At 52.9% G+C, this 25,164-nt stretch overlaps 2 protein-coding genes and 2 non-coding genes across 4 annotated transcripts; 1 reads left to right on the forward strand and 3 right to left on the reverse strand.

Moving 5' to 3' along the window:
- Nucleotides 1–2,179: 2,179 nt before the first annotated feature.
- Nucleotides 2,180–10,030, forward strand: B3GNT7 (UDP-GlcNAc:betaGal beta-1,3-N-acetylglucosaminyltransferase 7). Its single transcript, XM_050307868.1, has 2 exons — nucleotides 2,180–2,266; nucleotides 6,638–10,030. Exons 1-2 carry the CDS (start codon nucleotides 2,256–2,258, stop codon nucleotides 7,836–7,838), a joined length of 1,212 nt encoding a protein of 403 aa, XP_050163825.1. The 5' UTR covers nucleotides 2,180–2,255; the 3' UTR covers nucleotides 7,839–10,030.
- Nucleotides 10,031–12,087: 2,057 nt separating this feature from the next.
- On the reverse strand, nucleotides 12,088–19,764 carry NCL (nucleolin). Its single transcript, XM_050307862.1, has 15 exons — nucleotides 19,605–19,764; nucleotides 18,875–18,982; nucleotides 17,976–18,276; nucleotides 17,585–17,734; nucleotides 17,011–17,196; nucleotides 16,722–16,805; nucleotides 16,326–16,461; nucleotides 15,832–15,968; nucleotides 15,242–15,368; nucleotides 14,875–15,008; nucleotides 14,384–14,519; nucleotides 14,129–14,280; nucleotides 13,525–13,651; nucleotides 12,858–13,078; nucleotides 12,088–12,574 (listed from the first exon to the last, which is right to left on the reverse strand). The coding sequence occupies exons 1-15, from the start codon at nucleotides 19,620–19,622 to the stop codon at nucleotides 12,498–12,500; spliced, it is 2,094 nt and encodes a 697-aa protein (XP_050163819.1). The 5' UTR covers nucleotides 19,623–19,764; the 3' UTR covers nucleotides 12,088–12,497.
- On the reverse strand, nucleotides 13,928–14,004 carry LOC126636510 (small nucleolar RNA SNORD20). The gene has a single exon (XR_007628048.1). It is a non-coding gene; the product is annotated as a small nucleolar RNA SNORD20 (small nucleolar RNA).
- On the reverse strand, nucleotides 16,544–16,613 carry LOC126636509 (small nucleolar RNA SNORD82). Its single transcript, XR_007628047.1, has one exon. It is a non-coding gene; the product is annotated as a small nucleolar RNA SNORD82 (small nucleolar RNA).
- Nucleotides 19,765–25,164: the final 5,400 nt, after the last annotated feature.

The following is a 25,164-nucleotide window of genomic DNA, read 5'->3' on the forward strand; positions in this document are numbered from 1 at the left end:
TAATGAACATCAGGGGTAAAGCTTTGTGCAGCCATCACCCCCCGGGCCTGCAGTGCTCTCTTGCAGTGGGATGCACATCTTTCCCACACAGGAGGATGTGGGAGAGGGTCTCCCTGTCTAGAGAGGGTTATTTGAGCTGAAACCCTGCACAGCAGCACAGAATCATCCTGTGCTTGCAGCCCTGCCACTTTCCTGCACGGAAGCAGCCGCTGGAGAGGCGGAAAGCTGGGAGCATGGCTGGCAGAGCTCCCTGCTGCAGGCTGCCAAGAGCCCTCCTTGGCCCGCAGCACTGCCACTTCCATGCTGGAGCAGCACAGCCCAGGGATGTGTTCTGGGATTTACTGCAGCTCCCCATGAGCGGATGCTGCTGTTCCTGGCCCCACCACGGTCCCAGGGCATGTGTCAAGGAGGAGATGGTGGCTGCAGTCTTGGGGTTTTGCTTTTCACACCCCTCTGTGCCTGGGAGGTGCACTTTGTGCAAGGGAGGTTCTCCAGTGGGATCCCTGTCCACTGAGAGCCCCTCTTTGCAGAGTGGGGTGAATTCCCAGCTGGCATGTACCTGCCATTGCTGTGCTACAGGGATGTGATGGGTCCTTCTCACACCCTGTTCTGGTCAAGCTGATGCCTGGTGAATATCATGGCTATGATTTTCTTGGGGTCATGAATGCTGCAAATGCAGATTTTCCTGCGGGCACTGGGATTCAAGGAAAGAATCAGGGAAGGCACGTAGGGACCCTTGGTGGTGACAAGGTCATGGGATGCTGTAAAGCTGGTGCAGCCTGTTTGGGCAATGTTTCCTGGGGAGCTTTCACAGCTGCAGGGCATTTGGGAAAGTGATAAGCTAAGATAAGGAGAGAGAAACAGGTCTGGAAAAAGCAACTGCAATTTTCCTCCCCAAACTGAGCTGTACTTGGGGTTTTCTTGGTGCAGAGCCACGTGTTGTTTGACTAACAGAGGCTGTGTGGGTCCCACTGCATGGCCAGCCTTGGAACAGAAGAGCCTTTCCTATGAGAAACTCAGTGTGTCTGGGGGTTGTGAGAGCTGTAGGAGACCATGAGCCTCATCACTCATGAAAAATGCAGAGGAACTGTTGAGAAAGACATTGAAATCTCTCTGCTGGACAGGGAAGGAAATATTCCAAAGGATTTCCTGCAGGTTTCCCATCCCAGCTTCATGGTGGACATGAGCAGCTGGTGGGATTGGGAAGGTGACAAAAAAGGCAGATATCAGAAATTATGGGGACCAATTTTTATGGCTGAACAAAACCTTCAATTGAAATGCTACATTTAAGAGGAAAGGAAGGTCATACATCTGCCTCTCAATGGGCAACGGGGTGTCCCATGCTGACATGGCTGTAGCAGGAATGCTGGTGAGACCACACTAAACCAGGGCTGAGGGAATGGGAAGGACACCTCACCTGTTTGTGGAGATGTTGGAAATTTGACCCATGAGAGGTCCTGGCATGCCAAGCAGGCACCTTCCTGGTGCAGCAACTCTTCCTCTTGACTCCCTACACCCCCAGGAGTGATGTGTGTCCTGGGAGATATGTGGGTCCTGGACAGAGTGTGGGTGACTGATGAGATGGGAGTCCTGGGCAGTGTTGGTCCTTGACAAGGTGTGGATCCTGAGTGAGATGTGAGTCCTGGGAGAAGGGTGGGTCCCAGGAGATGTGGGGATCCAAGGCTCCATTGCCCCAGAGATCCCAAACCGCACTGTGCACGGAAGCAAAGTGACTGGTCCGTGTTGGGTGGTGGTTAGAAAAGACCCACATGGCTTTTCCAGAGATCCCAGCTGCCAAAAACACCTCTCCGGGTGACTACTGGGATTCCCTTCCCATAATTGGGCTCCTTTGCACTAAAGGCTCTGGGGCAGAGCTACCGCACCCCAAAGAGGTCACTGTGCCCGCGGGGCCTGGCTGGGATTCTCCCGAGCTCCCATCGGCAGCAGGGAGGGTCCCCAGGGGAACGTGTGGGGTGTCACCCTTGAGCACCTTCGCAGGGCAGCACTGGGGAGGTCTCTGCCTGCTGATGCGACCGGGGCGGGGGGTGGGGGGTGGGGACTGAGGGGCAGGGCAAGAGTTAACCTACCTGCTCTGCCATCCCTTTTGGCTCCACCTCGGAGAGCAAGGGGAGGGAAAAGGGAAAAAGTAGGGGGGAAAAAAAAAAGAAGAGGAGGAGGAGGAAGAGGGCAGAGAAGCGCCCGGACCGCGGGCAGCCCGGCCAGCAGCGGAGCGGCCGCCCCGTCCCACTCCCAGCATGTTCCAGTGGTGAGTGATCTCCGGGTAACGGGGAGCCCGAGCCCCGCTCCTGCCCCGCTCCAGCACGGACCGAGCCCCGCTGTCCCTGCTCCGCCGTCCCGCCGAGAGTCCTCCGCTCCCGCCGCTCGGCACCGCCGTCCCGGCGCGGCGTCCTGCCCGGAGCCGCGGGATTGGAGGTCCCCTCTCCGCCGGGTCCCGCTGGAGAGTCGCCCCGGTCCCCTCCCCACCGGCTCCTTCTCGAGGGGCGCCCCAGGGGTGGGTGGCTGGGAAAGGGCAGCTTTGGTGGGGAGGGTGGGCATGGGGAGGCCACTAAGGGTGGCGTTTGTCCTTTGTCCACTGATCGTCTGTCCTCATCCCAGCAGCGACGGCTCTGAGGGGGCTCTCAGATGGGGTCTCCCGGGCCGCGGTACCCCGGGGAAGGCTCTCTGGGCTGTCCGCTCCCCACGCAAATCTCTCTCCATCCCGTGACACATCCCGGCCCGCCGGGAGCCAGGACAGGGGCACGGGGCAGAGGCGGGCAGTTGGTGTCCCCCATGCCTTTCCCAGCCTTTCCCTGCGAAGGGCTGGTTTGTGTGGTGGGGCCAGGGGGAGCGGGGCCACCAGCCCTGCCCTGTGGGGTCCCTGTCCCACCGCAGGGCCAGCCCGGGCGCAAATGCCCTCGGCGAGAGGAAAACCTGGGATTTTGTCTCTTGCCTGTTCTCCAAACCTGCATTTGTATTACTTTCTGTTTAAACCAGACGGCTTTTATAAGGAGGGGACGTGTCTCTGGGCATCCCAGCGTTGGGGAAAACCGTCGGGAACTGGGGCACCGCTTGGTGCTTCCACCCGGCTGGCATAGGCTACTTTTGGGGACATTTGGGTGCTTTCTGCCCAGCGTCTGCCCCTAGAAAAAATCCCCTCTCCCAATCCTTGGCACTGACAACAGACAGGGTTCTATACTGGCCGTACCTCCAGTGACTGGGTCTAATTAAGGGGCCAGAAAAAAACCCCAACAACCTAATAAACAGACAGTGCTGGCGAATCAAAGAGGTTTTCATGTGAATTCAAAGTGAGATGGGATGGGGTTAGAGAGCCCCAGTCTCCGGGGCATCATCTACCCTCCATCGTCAGGGAAACCGCCCACCTCTAATTTGGGGTTTATGTTTAACTGCCCAGATGGTGCAGCCACCTTACAGGAAGGCTTTTAGTTTTCCTGATGGATAAAAGAAAAGGATGGGGCTGGTACCCTTTCAAAGCTCTCTCAGTGGCACCAACACCAGCAGTTGGGGCAGTCGGTCCTGGTTGGCACAGATGGGAGCAATCTGGGTGGCTGCTGCCCTCGGGCCCTGCAGCGCTGGGTGTCCCCCACTCCTGGGGATGCTGCTGGGGACTGGATGGGGCTGTGCCCCAAAGCAGGGTCCTGGGGCTCAACAGGGTGGCTTCTCTGTAATGGCAGCAAACCCAAAGCACCTCTTTTGCCAATGTAGTGGTTCTTGGTGTCTCCAGAAAGCAGGACCTGGTTTCTCCCCTCTTGAAGTACTTCCCAGCTGAGGAGACCACAGAGAAAGACTCAAGATCAGAAAAGATGTGCATACAATTCTTACTCTTTTGCCCCCCAGCTCCTCGGTTTGGTGTGGGAATCTCCTGCGGTTGTTGCTCAGGGTCCACTTAATCCCTGTCGCTTTTCTGATAGTGCAGGGACGGGATTTCTGCAGGGGAGAAGTGGCCATGGAGCCCCCTGTTCCTGCTGGACCTGGTGGTACTCCATGATTTGCAGTCAGACCTGTAGGAAAAATCCCACATAGGTTCTTGTAATAAAGCAATAATTCCACTGGTGAGAGCTGGGAAACGGTGTCCCCTGAAGGAAGGAGGAATAAGTTTCTGTGCTGTTGTGCAACACCTCACTGATACACTCGGATGTACCCAAGCCACCCGACTCTCCACTTCTTACTAAACACCGGAGGTCTCCCCTCAGCCCCGGGTCTGATCTTCTGCCTGGACCCAAGGAGGGTGGATGGGAGTGAGTGGATCCATGTGGCTTCTCTCTGTTAGACAGTCCTTCCTATGCAAATCTTTAAAAATCTTTGAATTATCAGTAATCGCCTGCCTTTGGCTTCTGGGGAACCTCTGGCTGTCCTTCTGACTGGGTATTTTATCACTTGCTCTTGGGGTGGTGGGGAGTGAGTGCAAAGATGGGATGGGACAGGGTGAGATGGGGTTGGGATGAGATGAGATGGGATGGGAGTAAGGATGGGTTGTCAGGATGGGATTGATACAAATAGAGTTACTATACAGGGGTGATCAGCGTTATTTTTGTGGCAGTGCTGGGTACTGATGAGGGGATTTAAACATTGCTTGGCTGTGCTTGGATTGGAACTGACGGATTTCTAAGAATAAGCCCGAAGCTGTGAGGGCAGGACTGGAGAGGGTTAAGGGAATGGTGAGATCTAATCAGAACTGCTCCCTCATCAGTCTCAGATGAGTGGCCACATATAAAACCGGATGGGGAATATCTATCCGTTTACCCTTAATTACTTATTTCCATGCTCCCTCTCACACTAGTGATCACAGTTTTCCCACGACAACGTGGGGCTCAAAAGTTCTTTGTACTTCAGGGCGAAGCCAGAGACAGGAGCTCCTGAAAGGTCCCAGTTCCTGTGTTTCCCATTTGGGGTTCCTACATTTAAGGGTGACTGGAGTCCCCAGGGACAATGCTGACCCCTGCCCTGGGGAGCCTGAGGGGCTACAGGGTATTTCACTAAGCAGGTGCTTTGCCGTAGCCTGTGGCCCAAAGCCCCAGCAGCTTCCTGGTGGTGCTGATTCCAATCTGACCCCCAGGTCCAGGAGATTTCATGGCTTTTTTGGTTTTTTGACTATCTGGGTAAAATACTTGGGTTAAATGTTTCCAGTTTCAACCCCAAGCTCCTTCTCTGGACTATCCCAAAGTGAAGATGCCATCTGCCTGTGAGAGATAGTTTTGGATCTTTCTGGAGTGGGAGACGGAGGGCTGTCACCAGCTGGTGTCACCAGGTTGGGACATGCTTCTGTCACCAAGAGGACAGACTCATGAGAGTCACAAGACCAGTGCCATATCTGTCTCCTTCGTCTCCCCAGCCAAGGTCCCTTTCACCCACCGGCAGGGAAAGCAGGTGTAGGGTCTGCAAAACACCTCGACTTGGAGCAGAGAGAGATGGAACTGCCCTTAGGAAGCTGTCAGGAGTGGGTACAAGGAGGTCAGACATTCCCTCATGCCCAGTGCTCATTTGCACAGGGAGATGGCTCATTTGCACAGGACTTCGGTGGGAGGGAATTGGTGCAGGTGTGCTGGTTGTGGAGGGGAGCTGAGCGTTTGGGAGCAGCATAGTGCACATGGGCAGAGAGGGCAGTTCCTCTTCTCTGCAGCAGTAGGAAGAGAAACCCTCCTTTAGCTGTGTGGAAAAGCAGGTTGTGGGAGTTTGTGCATCAGTAATCTCTGAGTGCAGCCTTCCCATTATCCCAAGGACTTCAGGAGGATCCTGCTCAATCCCCCCATGAGCTCTGTCCAGGGGCCAGGTTTGATCTTTCCAGTCCCCTACACCCCCTGGACACGCAGACACCTGGTTTGCTGCAGGCTGGGAAAATCTGTCCCCCTATCTGCCCTGCGTCCACTGCTCCTTATCACCGCAAAGGAAGCAGTGGGACCCAAGAGCTGGCCAAAATACCCAGCAGTGCCCCCAGAAATGCTGGTTCACGAGGTGATTATAGGGTTAGGGATGTCTTTTTCCCAGTGAATCTTGAAGTTTGACTCAAATCACTTCTTTTGTGTCCTGATGTGCCATTTTGAAAAGAAATAATAATGCCAGTTTCATGTTGACTCTCGTGGTCTTTCCGGCTCTGGTTTCTACGTGTTGTTGCCAGTCTAGGGCCATGGGTAGTATGTCTGTCTGTGTGTTGGACTTAATGCTTCTGTGGAAAAGATAATTCTCTTCTGCTCTTGTCCTAAACTGCAATTTTCAGATGGCTGAAACAGAGGTTTCCCTTGGGACTTTCCTCCAAAGCAGCTGCCTTGCTGAAACTCTCACCCTGACTTCATCTCTCTCAGCCCATGTTTTTCTTTCCCGTGAACCCTTCCCAGCTCTTTGCACTGGGGTTACCAGATGACACTGCAGATGAAACCTGCTACACACCTTGTGCCTGTCCCTGCAGTTATGTGTGGCCGCAGAGCCACCCCACAGGTGGGATGCAGGTGGGAAGAGCATGCTTGAAGGTGTCCCACAGCTCTTTCCATGAGGCTTCTGCTCATCAAAAGGTGATGGGACCCAGATTACGAGTATCCCATGACCTCTCCAGGAGGTGCTTTTGCAGACAAGTCTTTAGCACGCTGCAGTTTCCTCCCCTTAACCCCCCATCTCGTCCCTTTAGGAAGAAGACCATCTACAAAACGGTTTGTCTCTCCTTCTTGCTGATCGTCACAGTGACGGTGCTGCAGCGGGGAATGGCCCCCAACCAGTTCATGCAGGGCCAGCAGCAGAAAGACCTGCCCCCTCCAGAACCTCTGAAAACACAGAAGAGAGACAACGCCTTCTCCATCACCAGCACCTTCTGGAAGACCAAGAAGGAGAAAGCTCCTGTGAAGGAGGAGAGTGTGACAGCAAAGCAAACAAGATCCTGGGATGTCACCACTACCAACTGCTCAGCCAACCAGAACTTCAGCAAGGTGGACTGGTTCAAGGGCCTGGAGCCCAACTTCCAGCAGTTCCTGCTCTATCGGCACTGCCGCTACTTCCCCATGCTGATCAACCACCCTGAGAAGTGCAGTGGGGACGTTTACCTGCTCATCGTGGTCAAGTCCATCATCACACAGCACGACCGCCGCGAGGCCATCCGGAGGACCTGGGGCCAGGAGAAGGAGGTGGAGGGCAAGAGGATCAGGACGCTGTTCTTGCTGGGCACGGCCTCCAAGGAGGAGGAGAGAGCCAACTACCAGAAACTGCTGGATTACGAGAACCACATCTATGGGGATATCTTGCAGTGGGATTTCCTGGACAGCTTCTTCAACCTCACCCTCAAAGAGGTCCATTTCCTGAAGTGGTTCAACATCTACTGTGACAGCGTCCGCTTCATCTTCAAAGGTGATGACGACGTGTTTGTGAGTCCCAGTAACATCCTGGAGTTCCTGGAGGACAAGAAGGAGGGAGAGGACCTCTTTGTGGGGGATGTCCTCCACAAGGCCAGGCCGATCCGTAAGAAGGAGAACAAGTACTACATTCCCAGTGCCCTCTACAACAAAAACATCTACCCACCCTATGCAGGAGGTGGAGGCTTCATCATGGATGGACCTCTGGCCAAGAAGCTGCACAAGACCTCAGAGATGCTGGAGCTGTACCCCATCGACGATGTCTTCCTAGGGATGTGCTTGGAGGTCCTTAAAGTATCACCTGTTGGACACGAGGGTTTCAAAACTTTTGGCATCGTGAAGAACAAGAACAGCAAGATGAACAAGGAGCCATGTTTTTTCCGGAGTATGTTGGTGGTTCATAAACTGCTGCCTCCAGAGTTGCTCCAAATGTGGGACTTGGTCCACAGTAACTTGACATGTTCAAGAAAACTCAATGTCCTTTAGCTCAGTCTCTCTGGAGAGCGGGGACTGGAGGGGCTGGGACAGCTGATCCCTGCTCCAGGATGGGGTGAGCCTCTGCTGGCGGCACATGAGTCCTTCAGGGGCATCTCTCTCCAGGGCAAGGAGGGCAGAGACATTGCACTCGCGGGCAGGGTTTGTAATAGTGTTTGTTCCTGTACTGTATTGTGGTTCACTTATCTCCAGCTGGGTTGGGGGTTGTTGAAAAAAAAAAAAAAAACAACAAAAAAACCAACTTGACAAATCAAGCACAAAATGGAAAGAGAGAGAGAGAGGGCACAGAGGTTTGTGCTCTGCTTTAGGTACCTCCTTCACAGGAGAGTGAAAAGTGAAGGATTCGGGAAGGGAGGGAGGGATGTGGCACATTTATGGAGGTGTTCAGGTCTGGCTATCCAGGGAAGCTGCTCCAAGGGAGTTCAGCTGATCGCAAGTGCATCAACCCCCCACGTCACAAAAATCATGGGATTTTATTTGTTATCTCAAATTTCTCCTCCATGCAAGGTTTTGGTGACCTTGATCCTGTGCACATTGGGTTCACCCCCACCAAAATCCTCTCTGTGTCCCCACAAGGGGCTCTCCTAGAAGGCCAGCCCTTAGCAGCCCTGAGTCCCCTTAGGATTTCAGCATGGCACTCGGGGCACCGGCATCTTTGTCCCTATAAGAGGGTCCCAGGCGATGGTGGCTCCATTCCCTTTGTGGCCTTGCTGTGCATGCCCTCAGAGGAATGCACCCACCTGAAATTCCTCAGGGATTTGATCCTCCTGGCAGGAAAGAGAAGAGACCAGGCAGACTGTCCTTGCCTGTGGCCAAGGAAGTGGCAGAGAAACTTGGTGGCCCACAGCTGGAGTGGCCCAGGGGTTTGTTACACCTGGGATCTCAGCTTGGGTGCAGTTTCCTCTGGGGAAACCCTCTCCTTGCAGCAGGGCTGCCCTGGTGGGTCTGGTTGGAGGGGGACAACAGCCCCCCATGCATGGCTGCCTCGGGCTTAGCCCTGGTTTGGCAGTAACTGTCATGATCCAAGGTGGATCGGAGAGCACTGATCCTGCCCCAGTACATGGAGCAGGGTCCAAGGGGATGAGATAAAGGAGGGCTGGTGTTTCACACCACGTCTGCTCTTCTCAGGGTTGTTGCAGTGTTTATTCTACAGGATGAGGCACAGGAGTACAACAGGGAGTTGTGTCATGAGACATGGCCCTTTTTCATGGCTGGAAGGGCCACGAGCTCTTGAGGGGAACCCTGAGTCAGCTGCTGTGATGGAAACCCCACAACACAGAGAGACACATGGCCATGAGAGGGCCACGGACGTTCTCCAGCCACTGACTGCAGGTATGAGCAAAGCCAAGCCACAGGTGTGTGCAAAGCCACACGTGTGCATGGGCACTGCTGTGCCAGCTCCCAGGCACAGGGTCTGCACACCCAGACATCCCTGCACGGGGTGGACAAGCAAAGCCACATCCCCATGCACAGCGAAATGCAGGCACAGATGTGCTCGCTCTCTCCCTCTCTGGTGCCAGACATTGAAAGGAAAAACTTTTGACTACCTCAAAGGTCCCCCTGTGCCAGTGCCTTTTATTTTTTTCTTTCTTTTTCTTAACGTGTTTTGGAAATGGGCCTGTTTCATTTACTCCAAGTCTGTATGTTCCCCAGGTTAGAAAGCGAATTAAAAAAGGGCATAAACCAGTCAAAAAAGGCACCCCTCACACCAAGCCACACCACTCTTGGCAAATGTCCGTGTGCAGATTTGAAGAGGAGGAAGAGCAAGAGCCAGTGCTGCCCAGGGTTTGGCTGGCAGTGATACTGTGAAATTTGATGTACGATGCACTCACCCCATTGCTGGGGCAAGTGCCAGCAGTGCAGGGCAGAGCCCCGAGGGCATTTTCGGTGCCTGTATAGGTTAGGCAGCAGACAACACTCTTTTCCCTTCCCCTCTTCTCCCTCCTTCCACTGGGAGTGAGTTCAGAAATACTTTCCAAATTGACACCTCCATAATTTATGTCAGGTACAGTACTTTGGGCAGTATCCTGTATTCAGGGTTGGCTCTTGCTCTCTGTAGCAATGTGTACAGGGAGCCAGGGCTGTGTGCAGACATCTCTCAGTGTTGTTCTTCACCTGGTGGGACCTGTACAGAGAAACCTTGTAGATTTTGGTGAATATTCTAGTTTCTAAATAAAGGTTAAAAGAAGAAGAAAAAAATCCTACGAGCCCTCAGCTCCTGTTATTACTAGTGGGTTTCTGCTGGGAACAAAACCTGGCAGTGGGCTACAGTGGCAAAACTACTGCTTGGACTAGACATCTGGGGACTGTAGCTGCCCTGTTCCAGTTTGGCACAGCTTCCTTGTGGAGTCTGGCATGGAGTTTACAAGGCCAGCGGGTATTTGCTCTCTTTCATGCACTCCTCCACCTCCATTTCAAACCCAGCTAAACTTCAGAGCCTCTTGGTGCCTTGCAGTGAGGAGCTCCTCATCTTGACCTCCGTGACAAGGGTCATTTCAGCAGGGTCAGAAACTCACCTGTTTTGTTGAACACCCTCTCCCTGTGCTGAAGGAGATCGACACCTCCTGTCCCCACCACCCTCCCCATGGCAGGACCTTGCTCGCTGCCAAAGCTCCACAGGGCGACACAAGCCCTGGCCACAGAGCAGTGGGGCACACACAGCAAGGGTCAGCAGTGACCGCAGAGCAGAGTGAGCCGTGTCTGCAGGGACAAACCCACATCAGGTTTGAATGTGGCCGGGGGAGGTAGCCCTACACTGCCACAGGGCACCGGGGGCCCAGTTTCCAGAGCCAGCTCAGCTGCTCCACCTGGTGATGGGGAGCAGAGAGGTCAGCAAAGCAGACCGGGACATGGTGGACTTGACAAGCTGGGCCACCTGCCACTGGAGCCACATCAAAGATTCCAAAGATTCTGGGGACAAAAGGCAGGTGCACTTGTGGGGGGTCCTGCCCTTTCCTGCTCCGGTGTGACCCTGAGCTGTCGTGTCCCCCTGTGGGATCCAGTGCAGGGTACTGGGGTGCGAGGGAATGCTCCAGCCAGCATCCCAGGGTGCTGGAGCGGGCGCAGGGCCCACACGCGGTGTCCGGGCCGGTGTGTCCTGAGGGACGATTCCCGGCGGGAACAGCGGGCGGGTGCTGCCCCCTGGCGGCCGGAGCCGCGCTCCCACCATTTGCCGGCGGGGCGCGCGCGGCTCCAAAATGGCCGATCCCAAAGGGCCGGGGGAGCCTCGGGTAGGGACAGGGGCGAGGACACCGAACACTCAGAACACACAAAACCCGTAACCCTCCCGCCAAGGCGACCGCCCCCCCACCCTGGTTAATATTAAACATTCAAGGCACAGGGAATCCCTGCTCCCCCAGCGCTCAATGTTGGGAAGCCATAGAAAGGCTGGAAGAGCTCTGCAGGATACCGATGTTCCCAGTGCTGGTACAAGGTGCCTAGAGGGTGGAAAGGTCTGTAACTGCAGCCAGAGCCAAGAAGGAAGGTCATTGGAACGTGGCTGGAATGCCAAAGCCCAGGGCAGGACCTTTCAGAATGGCACAAGGCCATAGATATTCAAGCCTGCAGGTCCCTGCACCCAAGGTGGCACAGCCCTGCTTTCTGTACCCATTTTCTTCACCCACGTGTTTGGGGAAACTCTGTACCCCTACACTCACCACTGTAGGACAGCAGCCATGTGCCTGGCTAGAAAAACTGGTTAGTGAGCACTGCACTGAGCTCCATCATCCCCAGGCAGTCACCCTGACCCACCCTGAAGAGCAGCAGAAGGCCTGGGCACGAGTACAACCACGTAGCCACTCACCCCGACCTCCTGTTTCAATGTATTTGCTTCATACTCAGAGACAACCCAAGAGGAGGCAATTTGGAATGATGCACAAGAGGAAATGCCTGCAGGACGAAGCAACTGCGCTGCAGGGCCTTAGTTGAAGATATGATTTACTCATTTGTTTAGAAAGAATGTAAAAGAGCAATTGGCTACCAAGCACCATCACAGCAGCTTTAGTTAAAAAAAAAAAAAAAAGTGTGGTTGTGGTCACACAACTTACCTTGGCAATCATATTCTTCTGCCCTCCTTCCTGCAAGCACTCTAACACAGCACACACACACCAACTAGACGACACAGGCTCAAGCAAAGCAGGACAGAAGCTGCTGCTGTGACAACTAATGACCTTAACACAAGAGAGGGAAGGCTACAGACAGCCTGTTTCGCACAGCCTGGCACCATTTAGTGGCACAGAAGTAACACGAACCAGTTTAGGTCCTTTAATCTGTCCAAGACAGGGTGCTGAAGCACAAATGATAAAACATTCTGCATTTTTACAGCAAAAATGCTACTGAAGTTTATAGGAAAAAAAAAATTTGTACATGGTAAAACATTATAAATTCAAGACAACTCACAGACAAGGGGTAAATTCCCACATCTATCACTCGTTGTTTTTTTTAAAAAGTTCATTTGAACAGGCAAGCAGTTAAAAGGGCTTGCTCTTGCTTCCTTGAAATGAAAATTAGTATCTTCCAAGTGGCTCACAGTACTGCTTCGCTTCTTGGAATGTCCCCCGAAGGCTCCGCCAAGATCAAAGGAGAATAAAAACCCCCGGAGTCCTTTCAGATAGTCTCGGAGAGCAGAAGAAGGGGAAGGAAAGGGGAAGTTTATTCAAACTTTATCTTTTTTCCTTGGGGCTTGTGATCTCCACCTCCTCCTCTGCCTCCTCGGAAGCCACCTCTACCTAAAAGGAAAGTTATTGCAAAAAACAGAGTTAGATGTATAATATATATGGGGTGTGTGTATATATATATGTATATGTATATATGCACACACACATATAGATATGTGTGTGCATATAGATATATATATATGTATCTGACCCTTCCAAAGCCATCCTGGCACAGGACAGAAAATAAATTCAAATCCATTGCTCTGTGGTAGCCCCACATCATAACTCTAAGAATGGCTTTGGGTTAGTTTCTGAGCATACCCCCTCAAAACAAGCAGCATTTGCCTCCTCTTACCTCCAAATCCACCTCTGCCACCACCTCTGCCACCAAATCCACCTCTTCCTCCTCGGCCGCCTCCTCTGCCACCACGGCCACCAAATCCGCCGCCACGCTGGAAGTCACCCTTTGGCTTGGCAAAATCGAGGATCACTTTGTTTCCATCTATCTCTCCATCTTCCATGGCTTCTTTAGCTGCTTTGGCATCTTCTGCAGAGCTGAAGTCCACAAATCCAAACCTAGGGAACAGGTTACAAGAATGAGTCAGTGACACTCCGTGAGCTGCAGCACCACCTTCAGGTACCCGACAGCAATCCCTTCGGAAACAAACACTGGCACTTCTGCATCTCACAGGACGTGTCACGTGTAGGACAGCAGTGGCTAATCACAATCGATGGAACCCCACTGTGAGTTTTTGCCAATACTGAACAGTTAATATTCTTCTCGTGCGAATCCATCAGCTGCCACGGATTTGTTGGCAGGAAGGAGCTCATTGAGAAGAGGTGAGAAGTGAGCATGTGCTGCCCTCCATGAACAGACCCCAAAGCTCTCAACACATTCTCTACTTCCACCCAATTTAGTAATTTCACACACTCACCCACATAAGCATGAGAACCACACCCCACACAGATCAATGTGAGGTGCTCTGCAGCACCTGAACCAATCCAGGGGATGTTTAACATACCCTTTAGATGATCCAGTGTCTCTGTCTGTGACTATTCTCGCACTGATAGAGCCTTCAAATGATTCTCTTAGCGTCTCTTCTGTGGTGTCTTCAGAAAGGCCTCTGACAAACAATGTTTTGCTTTGCTCTGTGGATAAGGAATATATTCACAGGTCATTCAACCTGAACAAGGAAACCTTTAGCTGATCACATCCAGCTTGCACTACTGCCTCCTAGAACAGCTCCCACGGATGAGCGGGTTGTGTTTTAAGTAACAGCTCAGGCACCTGAAATCCCTGAAAACTTGACTTCAAGACTGGAGTTAGAAACTGACATCAAAGGATTTCCATTAGCCAACCTGATTCTGTCAAAATTAAGTTCTGCATCTTAGCAACAGCGATATCAACTAACTGTACAGACACTGCTGGATCAGCACTTGACTATCTAGAGGAATTTTACAATGGTTTCATCAGCAATTCAGATAATCAGTCATCATATCCAGCACACTCACTTACAATGCACATCTTTTACTCCACTGGCAGTTTTTTGTTTTAAAACAGCCCCAAGTTTGCCTGAATGTTGCCCTCCTGACACAGCTTTTCATGGTCAAGCACGCAACACTTACGACTGAATCCGCCTCGTGCGTTCGTGTTCCCTTTCTGCCACGATGGTGAGCTGAATTCCAGTCTGATTGTTCGGCCTTCAATCTCTGTGTTGTTACAGGAATTCAATGCCTCCCTGGCATCCTCAGCTGTGGGAAAATCTACGAATGCATACCTATATGGAGAAGATTCCAGTCAGTCTGGGAGCAACAGGGAGTATCTGAGGCAAGTCATTCACAATGCCAGCCCAAGGGAGGCAGGAGAAAGGCACAACGTACCCTTTAGGCCTGCCCTGGTTGTTCTGTGGCAGCTTGATGGAAGAAGCTTTCTTAAACAGTTCTTGGAGAGTCTCTTCTGTAGCGGCGTAGGAGAGATTGTTGACAATCAGGGTCTTGGACTCCCTGTCTCCACCTCCTATGGGGAAAAGTCAGTTCTGTAAGTGCAAGCCTGAAGAAGGAGAGCTCTATCCCTCTTGTTACCAGACTCTGTCTAGGGGTGAGAGTAGTTTTTGCCTTCTCCTCATCTCAAGATGAGGCACAAAGCCAAGTCCAACCCTGTTTTGGTCACCTAGATCTGCTGACCCACCTTGTCTGAAACATGCAGTAGAGACATAAAATGCACAGGATGCAGAGCACAAGTCAGATAAAAGGTCCCTCCCTGATATCTTAGTTTTCTTGCAGTGCTTTAATTTGCCACAGCAAACTTCATAAACAAGTGGACTTAAATCCTGAATGCAATTTGTATACATATTATCAGTCTGGAAAAGTACCTTTCTGATGTTCTTGCTGGCTCTTCTCACCAGTGAAGTCAATGACCACAGCACGACCCTCTATCTCTGTGCCTTGCTTCTCCTCCAGAGCTTTGTTTGCCTCAGCTTCTGTTTTAAATTCAACATAGGCCATCCTACAGCACAAAAAAGAATGTAAACAAATGTCTCCTTCCTGGAATGACAAAGTTCCGGGGAAAACTGAAAAAGGGAGGGGAATATGTGGAAGAAAAATGCTGCAAAAAGTAGCTTTTTCAGTATGCCTAATGCAGCATGTGCCTTTAAGGCAGCTAAAGGACACACAAGCTTATTAAAATATGCCAGAAGTCAAAGGAACAGCAAACATTCAACAGGCCTCTCAGCTACACACCCTCTGCTGCTTCCATCCTTGTTCATTACTATCCGGACTTCTGCTGCATTTTCAAACACCTCCCTGATGTCATCCTCGGTTACACGGTAGGGCAGGTTCTTCAAAAACAGTGTTCTGGCATCTCTCTCTGCAAAGAGAGAAAAGTTACTTTCAGGTCACCAGCTAAAAATCCCTCCCATCTCTACTGCCACTGCCAGCAAGCTATCCAGCAGAAAATAACCACACAAGTATTCACTTTTACAGAAGCTTCAAAAGCAACTGTTATGAAAGTTAATGATGCTGCCATTGAACTTCTTTTAAGAGCATCAAGGTCAGGAAACAGGTCTTAAAGCTTTAAAAGGAACACAATTCCTCTTCAGTCATCCCAGTATGTACTATTTCTTGGGACCACATTTGCAGATATTCCAGTCTCAACTTGCATATCTCTATGCCAGCACCTGAGAAACTTTACTATGCAGAGCCCAAAGCATGAAGACCCAACCACGACAGAGTAAAAATGCAGCCATCAGTAATACCCCAAGCCTGCTCCAAGCCCCCATTATAACACCTCTTCTTTGATGTGCACAGGTATTCAGAGTTGTGGGCCCTACCTTTCTTATTTTCTTTCATAGTTTCCTTGCTCTTTGCTTTTTCCAGTTTGATTTCCGAACCCATTAACTTCTTTCCATTCATTTGGAGAGCTTTATCCAGATCTTCAGCAGATGAGAAGTCCACATAGCCAAACCGCCTGAAAGAACAGCAGCCTTAAAATCTCAGCTGATCTCCCTCTGGCAGCAAAGACCACAAAGAGAAACCCAAAACCAGGGGTTTCCACTGGTCAAGTTTGACTGTAGTAAATTAAGTGCTACCTGGCCCACCTAAGAACAGCTCTGAAGTGGCAGCTCTCCCTTCAGGGAGACACTCTGACATAGCTGCACACCAGGCAAAGTATTAAACCCTCATCAGTACTGTGGCTCCTCCATACACTACAGAGCAAACCATCCCAGCAACTTGAAGGGAATCAGCATGAGCACACTTGCACCCCTCTAAACAAATTACTGGCAATTGGAAGAAATAAGCAGCAGAATTCTGCTGATGAACTCACTTGGAAGCACCAATTCTGACATCTAAAACTTCAATATTCTTCTTCCCAAAGAATTCTCTGATGCCAGTCTTCAGCTCTTCAAACTCCTTGGAGGAGACCAAATTTCCCACAAAGAGGGAGAAAGATGACACAGGCCCTTTAAATGAAAAGGTAATAAGAGTGGGGACTTTTTAAGGCAGTTTTTTTAACAAGTGGGAGTCAGACTCCAGACAGCTTTAGCACATCAGTTTCTGCTCAAAAGTGACATCATGCATCAGTATTAAGTCCCTTATGATCATCATTTGTGCTGGAAAACCCCATCCCTGGCATCCTTGCTCTTCAGAGTTACGTTCCTTACCCAGCAGTCCAATCTCAGCCTATTAGAAAAGTATCTTTTGATGATCACACACCACTTACCATCTGTTTTCTTTTTCTTGGCCTCTGGTGCACTTTTATTGGCCATTTCTTTCTTCCTCTTTCCAGGTGCTTCCTTGACAGGTTCTGTGACAGAGAACAAACAACACTGAAATATACAGAACCTTTCCTACACAGAATCAACACAGGAGCATTAAACTTTACACCAGTCATACATAAGACCTCTTGACATTGAACAATTGCTCCTCAGCCCAAAAGATGGGACAAAACTTTTGCTCAGGCATCCTTCATGCTATTGAGTAGTTATGATCTCAAAAACATTTGAACTCACTTTCATCCTCACTTTCCTCCTCAGCATCCTCCTCCTCTTCCTCCTCTTCATCATCCTCCTCATCATCATCCTCATCATCATCTTCCTCATCTTCAGAGACTGCCTTGGCTTTCACTGGTACGGCCTTGGCTGGAGTGGTTTTCTTCACGGGAACAGGGGCTGTGTCCATGGCTTCATCTTCAGACTCTGAAACAAGTTAAGCACAGAATTTCATCAGTTTTAGATCAAGCCTCTTTTGAGACTAAGAAAAGTAAAGCAAAGTACTGTTTCTCACACCTCCTTAAGTTTGTTCTCAAGAAAGAAGTTCAATAGCCAATGCTTATAACAGCTGCCTTTCCCCCTCAAGTTTTACTGCATTAAAAACCTGTTCACCAAAAGTAAGAAATTTTACTAACAGGAATAAACTAACACCCATTCAGCCACATGGACAACATCAACCAGCTATAACCAGATGGGCACACACTGCATCATTCCCACTAATCCATTACGTTACTCCCCTCCCCAAGCTCCCCATGAGCATTTATTAAACACCTTTTTTTAAGAGTCAAACGAAGTTTCCCTAAATCCCACATACCATCGTCTTCTTCATCATCGTCCTCGTCATCTTCTTCATCCTCCTCTTCAGATTCCTGCTTTGCTGGCACAACTGCAGGCTTTTTGGCTGGTACTGCTGCAGGCTTTTTGGCTGCAGGCTTCACAGGCATTGGTGGTTCCTCTTCCTCATCTGCACCAAGAGTACAACAAGTCTTTATTATCAAGGCTGGAAGGCTGAGTGGTATGGGTAAAAAGTACTTTGTTTCACAAGATTTTGGCAAAACTCAGCAAAGAACAGCCAGGAAACTAGGAGATGCTTCACAGGCTGTGTGTAATGCAGCTGCAGCCCAAGTTCTCCTCCAGACTTCATCAATTCCCCACCTCTCCCACAACTTATACAAGGATGAATGCACATTTCAAAAGAAACTTACCAGAATCTTCTTCCTCTTCATCATCCTCTTCATCATCCTCCTCATCTTCGTCATCATCTTCGTCATCATCATCATCCTCACTCTCTTGCTTCTTGGCATTCTTTCCGTTTTTCGCTCCTTTGGTTAGGACAGCAGCCTTTTTAGGTGACGGAGCAACAGCCTTTTTGGGCTGTGGTGTAGGCACAGCCTTCTTTGCAGGTGTAATTGCCTTTTTCGCAGGAGTAGCAACTTTCTTTGCAGGGGTAGCAGCCTTCTTGGCTGGGGTAACAGCTACTTTTTGTGGTTTCTTCTGAGGGATCATCTGAAAGACATATTAGTGTAAGACCCTTATGCTGCCCCTTTATATCACAATTACTTCAATATCAGACAAACATACAGCAACCGCAGTCTAAAGCATTACCTTCTGACAGTTTCTGTTAAATCACCTTAATTGCCCATCCTATTGAATTAATAAAGACCAAACCCACATTTTCCATGCTTTTAACAGACTACTTAAGTCACATTCAAGCCCCTCAAAACTCCGTGGCCCTGAAGCAAGACCAGTGATCTCTAATTGCATTCAACAGCTTGAAACTTTTAGACTTCCACATTATTTATGTGTCATAAATCACTTACTGCTGCTGCTCTACAAGAGTTAATATTCACCTACTTGCTCATCAGCTTTAGGACAGCTTTGAGACCCCAGCAGTCCTTCCAAAGCTTGTAAGTACAGACTTTGCTAGATTTCTAAGCTTTCTCCCTACTGCTTTAGCCTTACATAATACTGCTTATTCTTTAGCCACAGTTAACTGACAGATACCGATTGTTTATTAATGTTCATTTTGCCACAGTGTAACCCACAGGCCCGATGACACTTGTAACACGTGCATCTTTCCGACTTTTATCTATAGATCCATTACCTCTTCTCCGCTGCTTTCGTCTAAGTCAGAGGACTCTTCCTCCTCGCTCTCCTCGAATTTTTTCGGAGGAGGAGCCATTTTCTTCTGTTTGATCTGGTTCTTCGGGGTCTGAAAGAGAGCGCGGGCAGCACGTTTAGCTCCGTGCACACCTTGGCCGCCCGCGCTCCCCCGGCCAATTGTTCCAACCACGTGGCCGCCCCACCCGCCCCGGCGGCGCTCCAGGGGCCCCCCCGGGGTTCCGGGGAGGAGGAGGACCGGGTGTCTCCCCCGGCCGGTGTGCGGGGCCCTCCCGATGTTGGGGGGTCCCGGGGCCGCCCCACGTGCTCGCTGTTCCCGCGCCCCACGTGGCCGCGCGGTGACGTAGCCCCGCCCCCCCGGTCCCGCGCGCGCTCGCACGCGGTGCCCCCCCCCACTTCCCTCACATACCCGGACCCCCCTCACACCGACCCGACCCTCCTGCCCCGCGCCCCTGCCCGCGCCCGCCGCTCGGAGCGCAGCGGAGCGGGACGGGCGGCGGGGCTCGGAAGCGCTCCCTGCGGGCCCGCGGCCCCTCCCTCGCCGCCATCTTCACGGCGAGGCCGAGCAGGCCGGACGCGCCGCGCGGCCCGGGCGCACAGCGGCAGAAAGGCGGCCCGGCGCCCTCCATGCTGCGCCCTCCCATCCCCATCCCCACCCGCCCATCACGGCGGCGGCCGCCCTGCTCCCCGCCCGGCCGGCGGCGCGCCCTCACCTTGGCGATCTTCACCATGATGGCGGCGGTGGCTGGCGGCGCAGGGGCGGCGCCCGGGGCCGTGCGGGGCTGCGCGGGGCGGGCGGTGCGGCGGGAGCGGTGCGGTGTCGCGGCGGGAGCGGCGGGGACGCGCGGGCGGCCGGGCCGGGCGCTGGCACGAAAGAGCGAGCGCGCGCCCCTCCCGCCCCTTTGGCTCGCCCCGCGCCGGGCCCCGCCCCCGCCGCCCCCGCGCGGGCCAATCGCCGCGCGCGCCGCGCCGCCCGGCCAATCGCCGCCGCCCGCCCCTCGAGCCCCTCCGCCAATGGCCGGCGCCCTGCCATCGGCCAACGGGAGGGCTCGTTACAGCCGCGGCGCTGCGGGGCGGGGGGCGCACCGCCCGCCCGGGGGGAGTGGGCGCCGGCCAATGGGGGGGAGGCAGCGCGGCGCCTGCGCGCTGATTGGGCGGCGGGGCCCCGGCAGCGGGGGCGTGGCCGAGGCCGCGGGAGAGCACGTGGCAGGCGCGGCCACGTGGTGCGGCCGGGCCGGGGGACCGGGGGTCCCGAAACACCCGGGAACCCCCCGGGAATCCCCGCCCTCACCGGCCTGCCCTGCGGCAGCGCCGCGCCCGGCAACACTGGAACTGTGGAACCCTGCCCCAGCACACTTTCGCCTTATTCTTTGGGGCTGGGGTCTCCCCAGCGCTGCCTCCGCCACCCCTGCTCCGCTTCCCCGCGGCATTCTCCGCCGGCCCTCGGGAGGGAATGAGCGCCCTCCGGCAGCTTGAAGAAACATCCGCAGAAGCTGGTCAGTGTACAGTAGCTGGGGTTGCAGTTGGCACAGGAGCACCCTGCAGCTGCCACCCTCTGCCTCTCCCGTCAGAGAGAAAAGGCACAAAGCTGGAGAAAAAAATAAGCCCGTGCTTGCCCGATGAATGCTTTTGAATTCAGTCATTGGAAGAGGACACCAGGTTTCGTCCCGTGGAATTTTACGCCGGTGGTTGTAAAGTCAGGGTAGGAATGACCCCCAGTGCTCCTGTTTAACTTTCCAGGGTGCTGGCAGGGCTGAGTGCTGCCTTGCTCCTGCCTGTGTTCCCTGTGGACTGGAGTGTCCTCCTTTGCTGGGGCTTCCCCACTGCCTTACATCTCCTCCCACTTCACACTGGGTGGCCAGCCAGCCCCTGGGGTCTCCTGACTCGGGCATGTGTGACTGTACCAATTTGCCCTTCCATGGCCTGCTTGAGAGAAGCCCCTGATTTGGGGAACACAAAATCCTAGTGAGACCTAAAGAAAAAAAAAAGCAGATTATCAAAGAATGCAGATCTACATGGCCCCGATGTCTTGAGGGAATACCCCTGGATTGCTCATTGCAATCTGAAAGCAAGGGACAGACACGCTGTGGATGGGCCAATATTACTGGCTCCTACACTATCCTAGTGCCTATTTCTCCTCTGCTGGTTAAGGAGAGGCAGTTTCCAGGCAGGCAGAGCCATATCTGAAGGCACCAGCTCACAAAGAGGTGATGGGATCAGCCAGCCTCTCCAGGAACAAGCCAGCCTGCGGAGAGCCTGCCACCATCAGCCAGTATGAGGAGGGAGGGAGCTGGAACAGGGCTGTGTCCCAGCCCTGGTCACATATGCAGGCAGATGGGATCCCAGCTGGGAAAACCCTTTGTGTAGGGCAGCTGGACTCTGCACATGAAATAGCCACACATGGCTCATGTCCCACAGTGTGCTGCAGGAGTGCCCAGGGGAAGCAGTGACACAGACCCAGGATGGCCCGAGGTGTTGCAGACTGATGAAGACAGAGGACTGAGAGACCTGGAAGGCATTTTTATCTGTCTGAAGCAAGAACTGATTGCACTTTCCTTGCCACGTGGGTAATGCAACAAAATCCCCTGCTTTGACTGCCTGTACAGCTCTGCTGCCAGTGCTGGGGCTGGCCTTGGCTCCTCCCCGTGCTGTGGGAGGGGTGGTTTGCCATGAGAAAGGGACAAGTGTTGATCCAGCCAGGGGCACTTTTGGCTGCTGGGACACTGCGTGTGTCTAACAATGCAGTGCCAGTGGTGGGATCAGTGGAGGGCTGGGTGGCAGCCGGCCAGCCTCAGCTCCCAGCCCTGGCAAGGGACATTTTGGTATGGCCTGTGCTCCAGCTCTTTTCCCAGCAGCATGCTGGAAGGTTGTCCTTGGCACTGGTATCTCTGAGGCTGCAGCAGGACCCAGTGCTCAGGGAAAGGAGCACAGTACCCCCGTGCAGAGGAGTGAGAACCAACTCTGCCCACAGTGCTGTGTTAATCCGTGCACCACTGAACAGGTCTGGATATGGCCCAACCCTGCCAGCTGCTGTTGTGGCCATAAAGGGCCTGGGATGCTGTAGGGAGGAAGGTAGCCAGGACATTGCAGATTCCAACACTTAGGCTGGGCCATTCCCTGTATCCTACCTGTGGTCAGGACCTCTGGGCAGCCCTAGCAGGGCACAGGAGGGTGCTGGAATGGAGCAAGGCCAGCCTTTTTTGGGGGACGTGCCACACTGCAAGGCTGGCTCAGTGGCACAGCACAGCCCTGCTCCTCTGCAGGCACTGCCACAAATTTCAGGGCCAAGGGAGGTCTGCAGAGCAGCATCAGTGAAGTGTAATTTGGCCAAAAGAGCAGGTTTAACGGCTCTATTTGTGCAGTAAATATACTTTAGGTCCTTTTATGGCTGTCTCTTGTTGCGGCATGTCTGCAGCTTGGGAGCGTTGATCTAATTCCACAGTTAAAGGGAATTTACTGGTTTAATGGAGACCCCAGGAGGGATTTGACATGGATTTGCAGTTTCTAGCACAGCAGAGACTCATCCCCTGTGCTTCTCCGGAGCCTGGCAGCACTGGAGACACCTTACCCAGCTGCTGCTGCCCAGGGCTGAGGGGAAGCTGGGCTGCGAGGCAAAACAGGCTTCCCAAAAGCCATGAAAAATGGGTGACCATCCCTCCCCTATGGGGGATCCCCACAGGAACCACAGGTGAGGGGAATGAGTGTCCCCAGACGTCCTTTTCAACCAGTGCCTGGTCGCGTGTTCCCACTAGATGGTGACAAAAGGCTGCCGCGCCTGTCCCGGCCGGGAGCCCGCGGGGTTACCGGCCCCCCGAAACAGCCTCCGTGGGCACAGCTGAGCGGGACATCCCGCCCCGACTACTTTATGGCTCCCAGGAGATCTGGGCACGCCAAGAAGGGTCTGAGACGCGCCCCTCCTTTGATACCTACCAGTATAAGCAGTAGCCAAATTGCAGTCAGGAGAGGAAAAGTGGCTGGTAAAGGCATTTACTCCCGGAAAACTATCAGGGATCTCCACGCAAACACCCCGCGGGTGCTCAGAGAGGAGGAAACGAGCTAAAAAAAGTCATCAAGTGTGTCTGAGTTCCCCACCCCCAGCCTTGCTTCTCTGGGAAGGGAAGCTCAGCAGCTGTGTGGTCTGAGCAGTAGCCCGATGTGGGTAAGGCATGGCAAAGATGGCAGCAAAAATACCACCAAAAAAACAAATTTACCCATCCCAGGTCTAGGTGCTGCTTAAAACCTCTTGAGTGTCCCCATGTCCCACTGGTAAAACCTCCTCCCCTGTCACCGGTGCCCCCCTCACCCCATTGTGCTGCTCCCATTCCAGCAGGTACCACAGATGATGGATGCACTCAGCAGGGCCAGGCACTCAGGGCTTGTCCTCTTTCTTCCCAACCGCACAGCTCACTTCAAATACCTGTCAGGTGGAGAAAACTATCCCCAGGCCCTGATTAATGCAGTTCATCAAATGAGATGGGCCTGTGTGGTACTCTAATTAAGTCTTTTCTTCATTATCCCCCTGTCCGTGCCAAGAGGAGAGCCCTCAAGGCTGATGAGTATGAAGAGGGCGCAGGGCTTGCTGTGACAAATGGCATTTAATTTGAGTGGCCACAGACCAGCACATGTCCTGTGCCTTGAAATGGGCAGCTCAGGACACATTAGGTTGCAGGAATGACAGTCCCTGGCAGAGAGTGGGATTTCTTTTCTGGGGACCATGCTTTCTTGAGGTGGGATGTTGAAGGGATTGACGGGCCCCTGCAGCCAGACGTATCAATTGTCGCTCCAGCAGATGCTGGGTGATAACCCAGCGCATCCCTGTGCCATTTCCTGGGGTTCATGAGCAAGGAAACGCTCTGGTGACTCACACAGGGAGTTTTGTACATGCCGCACTCAGTCTACTCCTGGCCTCTGAGTATTCCTCAAACTGATTTTTTGTGGTACCTGACAGAGAGAAAGGGCTTTTCTATTTCCAGAAGGAGCCAATTCCCCTAACATATCCCTTCTGGCAATCTGATTCCTCTCCTTAACACCCCTACCTGGAGCTGGCAGCAGGATCTTGCTGACTGCCTGTGAACCCCAGCAAGTCCATGCAGACACGCAGAGCCTCCGGGCCAGGAGGGACTCCCCTCTGGTTCTGCTCAGTGGGAGGAAGGTTGTGAGGGAGAGAAGTGGGACTGAAGCAAAGAGGACTTGCAGTAGATGTGAGATAAAGAGCAGGAACGAGGATGGGGAGACAGAGCAATTTGGGTGGTGAGAAGAAGGCTTGGGAGCACTCCTCTCTCCACTGGATTGGAGAAAGTCTGTGAGATGGGAATAGGCAGGTGTTTTGAAGCAATGCATGGAAATTCCTTTATAACCCAGGGCAAGTCAATCTGGAGAGCAGCTACAGGTGATCCCAGTTCAGCAATCCCAGACCAGCAGTCAGCTCACCTGTGTGACTGCACATCTCCCTGCACTGCCCTGCAGCGCTTGGTAAGGCTTTCCAGGACTTTTGTGGAGACAGCCCAGAGGGGGAAGCTCCTCCTTGCACAGGCATTTCTGTGCATCCTGTTCATCTCCCAGAGCTGGGGCAGTAGGGAACAGGATCCGGACAAGCACTGGGTCCCCAGGGGTGACTGTCAAGACATTCAAGTAAAACATCTGCACCCTGCTTGTGGCTCAGCACATCTGCCCCTTAGCACAGCCCCACGGAGCAGTGACCTGGGGCTTTGCCTCAGCTCACTCACATTTTACCTTGCTGGAAGCTCTCTCTGCTCCCAGGTCTGGGTTGGGCTATTTCCATTTCACAGCAGCTCCCAGGCACGGGGCCAGCCGAAGGCAGACACTCTGCCTGGAACAAAACCAAACCAGGAGATTTTTTTTTTCTTATTTTCTTTCTCAATCAAAAGAATTCAATCTTTTTTGAGTCCAAACTGGAAAAGCAGGAGTCTCTCTCCACTCCCCTTATTTTTATGCTTGTATCTGAGTGAGGAGATGAGCTCATCCCTGCCTTGGGAGCCACATGCACCCATCACTCAGTGAGGGCAGAGGGCAGATTGGCATGGAAACCCAGGGCATCCCCTTACCTCTAGAACCAGAACAGAGACAAATGCCACCAGGGAGAGCGGAGCCACACACACACGTGTCCCCACTGTAACGTGTCCTAGCTTCTGCCAGGGAGCAAGAGCCAAAACTGCCCTCGAAAACAGGCACCAGTGCCAGTGGAAAGCATGCCAGGTGGCTTCTTTAGCTTAGTGGGAAATGTTCTGTCATTCCCCCAGGGAGCTGCTGTGT

Source organism: Myiozetetes cayanensis, unplaced genomic scaffold (assembly GCF_022539395.1).
Source record: "Myiozetetes cayanensis isolate MyiCay16 unplaced genomic scaffold, myiCay2020 scf13, whole genome shotgun sequence".
Classification (NCBI taxonomy): domain Eukaryota; kingdom Metazoa; phylum Chordata; class Aves; order Passeriformes; family Tyrannidae; genus Myiozetetes; species Myiozetetes cayanensis.

Excerpts from the sequence above, each read along its gene's own strand:
- NCL (XM_050307862.1), bottom strand. Across the intron at positions 15,369-15,831 it reads TATGAAAGAAAATAAGAAAG|AGAGAGATGCCAGAACACTG; the intron begins GTAGGGCCCACA and ends CTCTCTTTGCAG. Across the intron at positions 14,281-14,383 it reads AACCAGGGCAGGCCTAAAGG|GTATGCATTCGTAGATTTTC; the intron begins GTACGTTGTGCC and ends TTCTCCATATAG.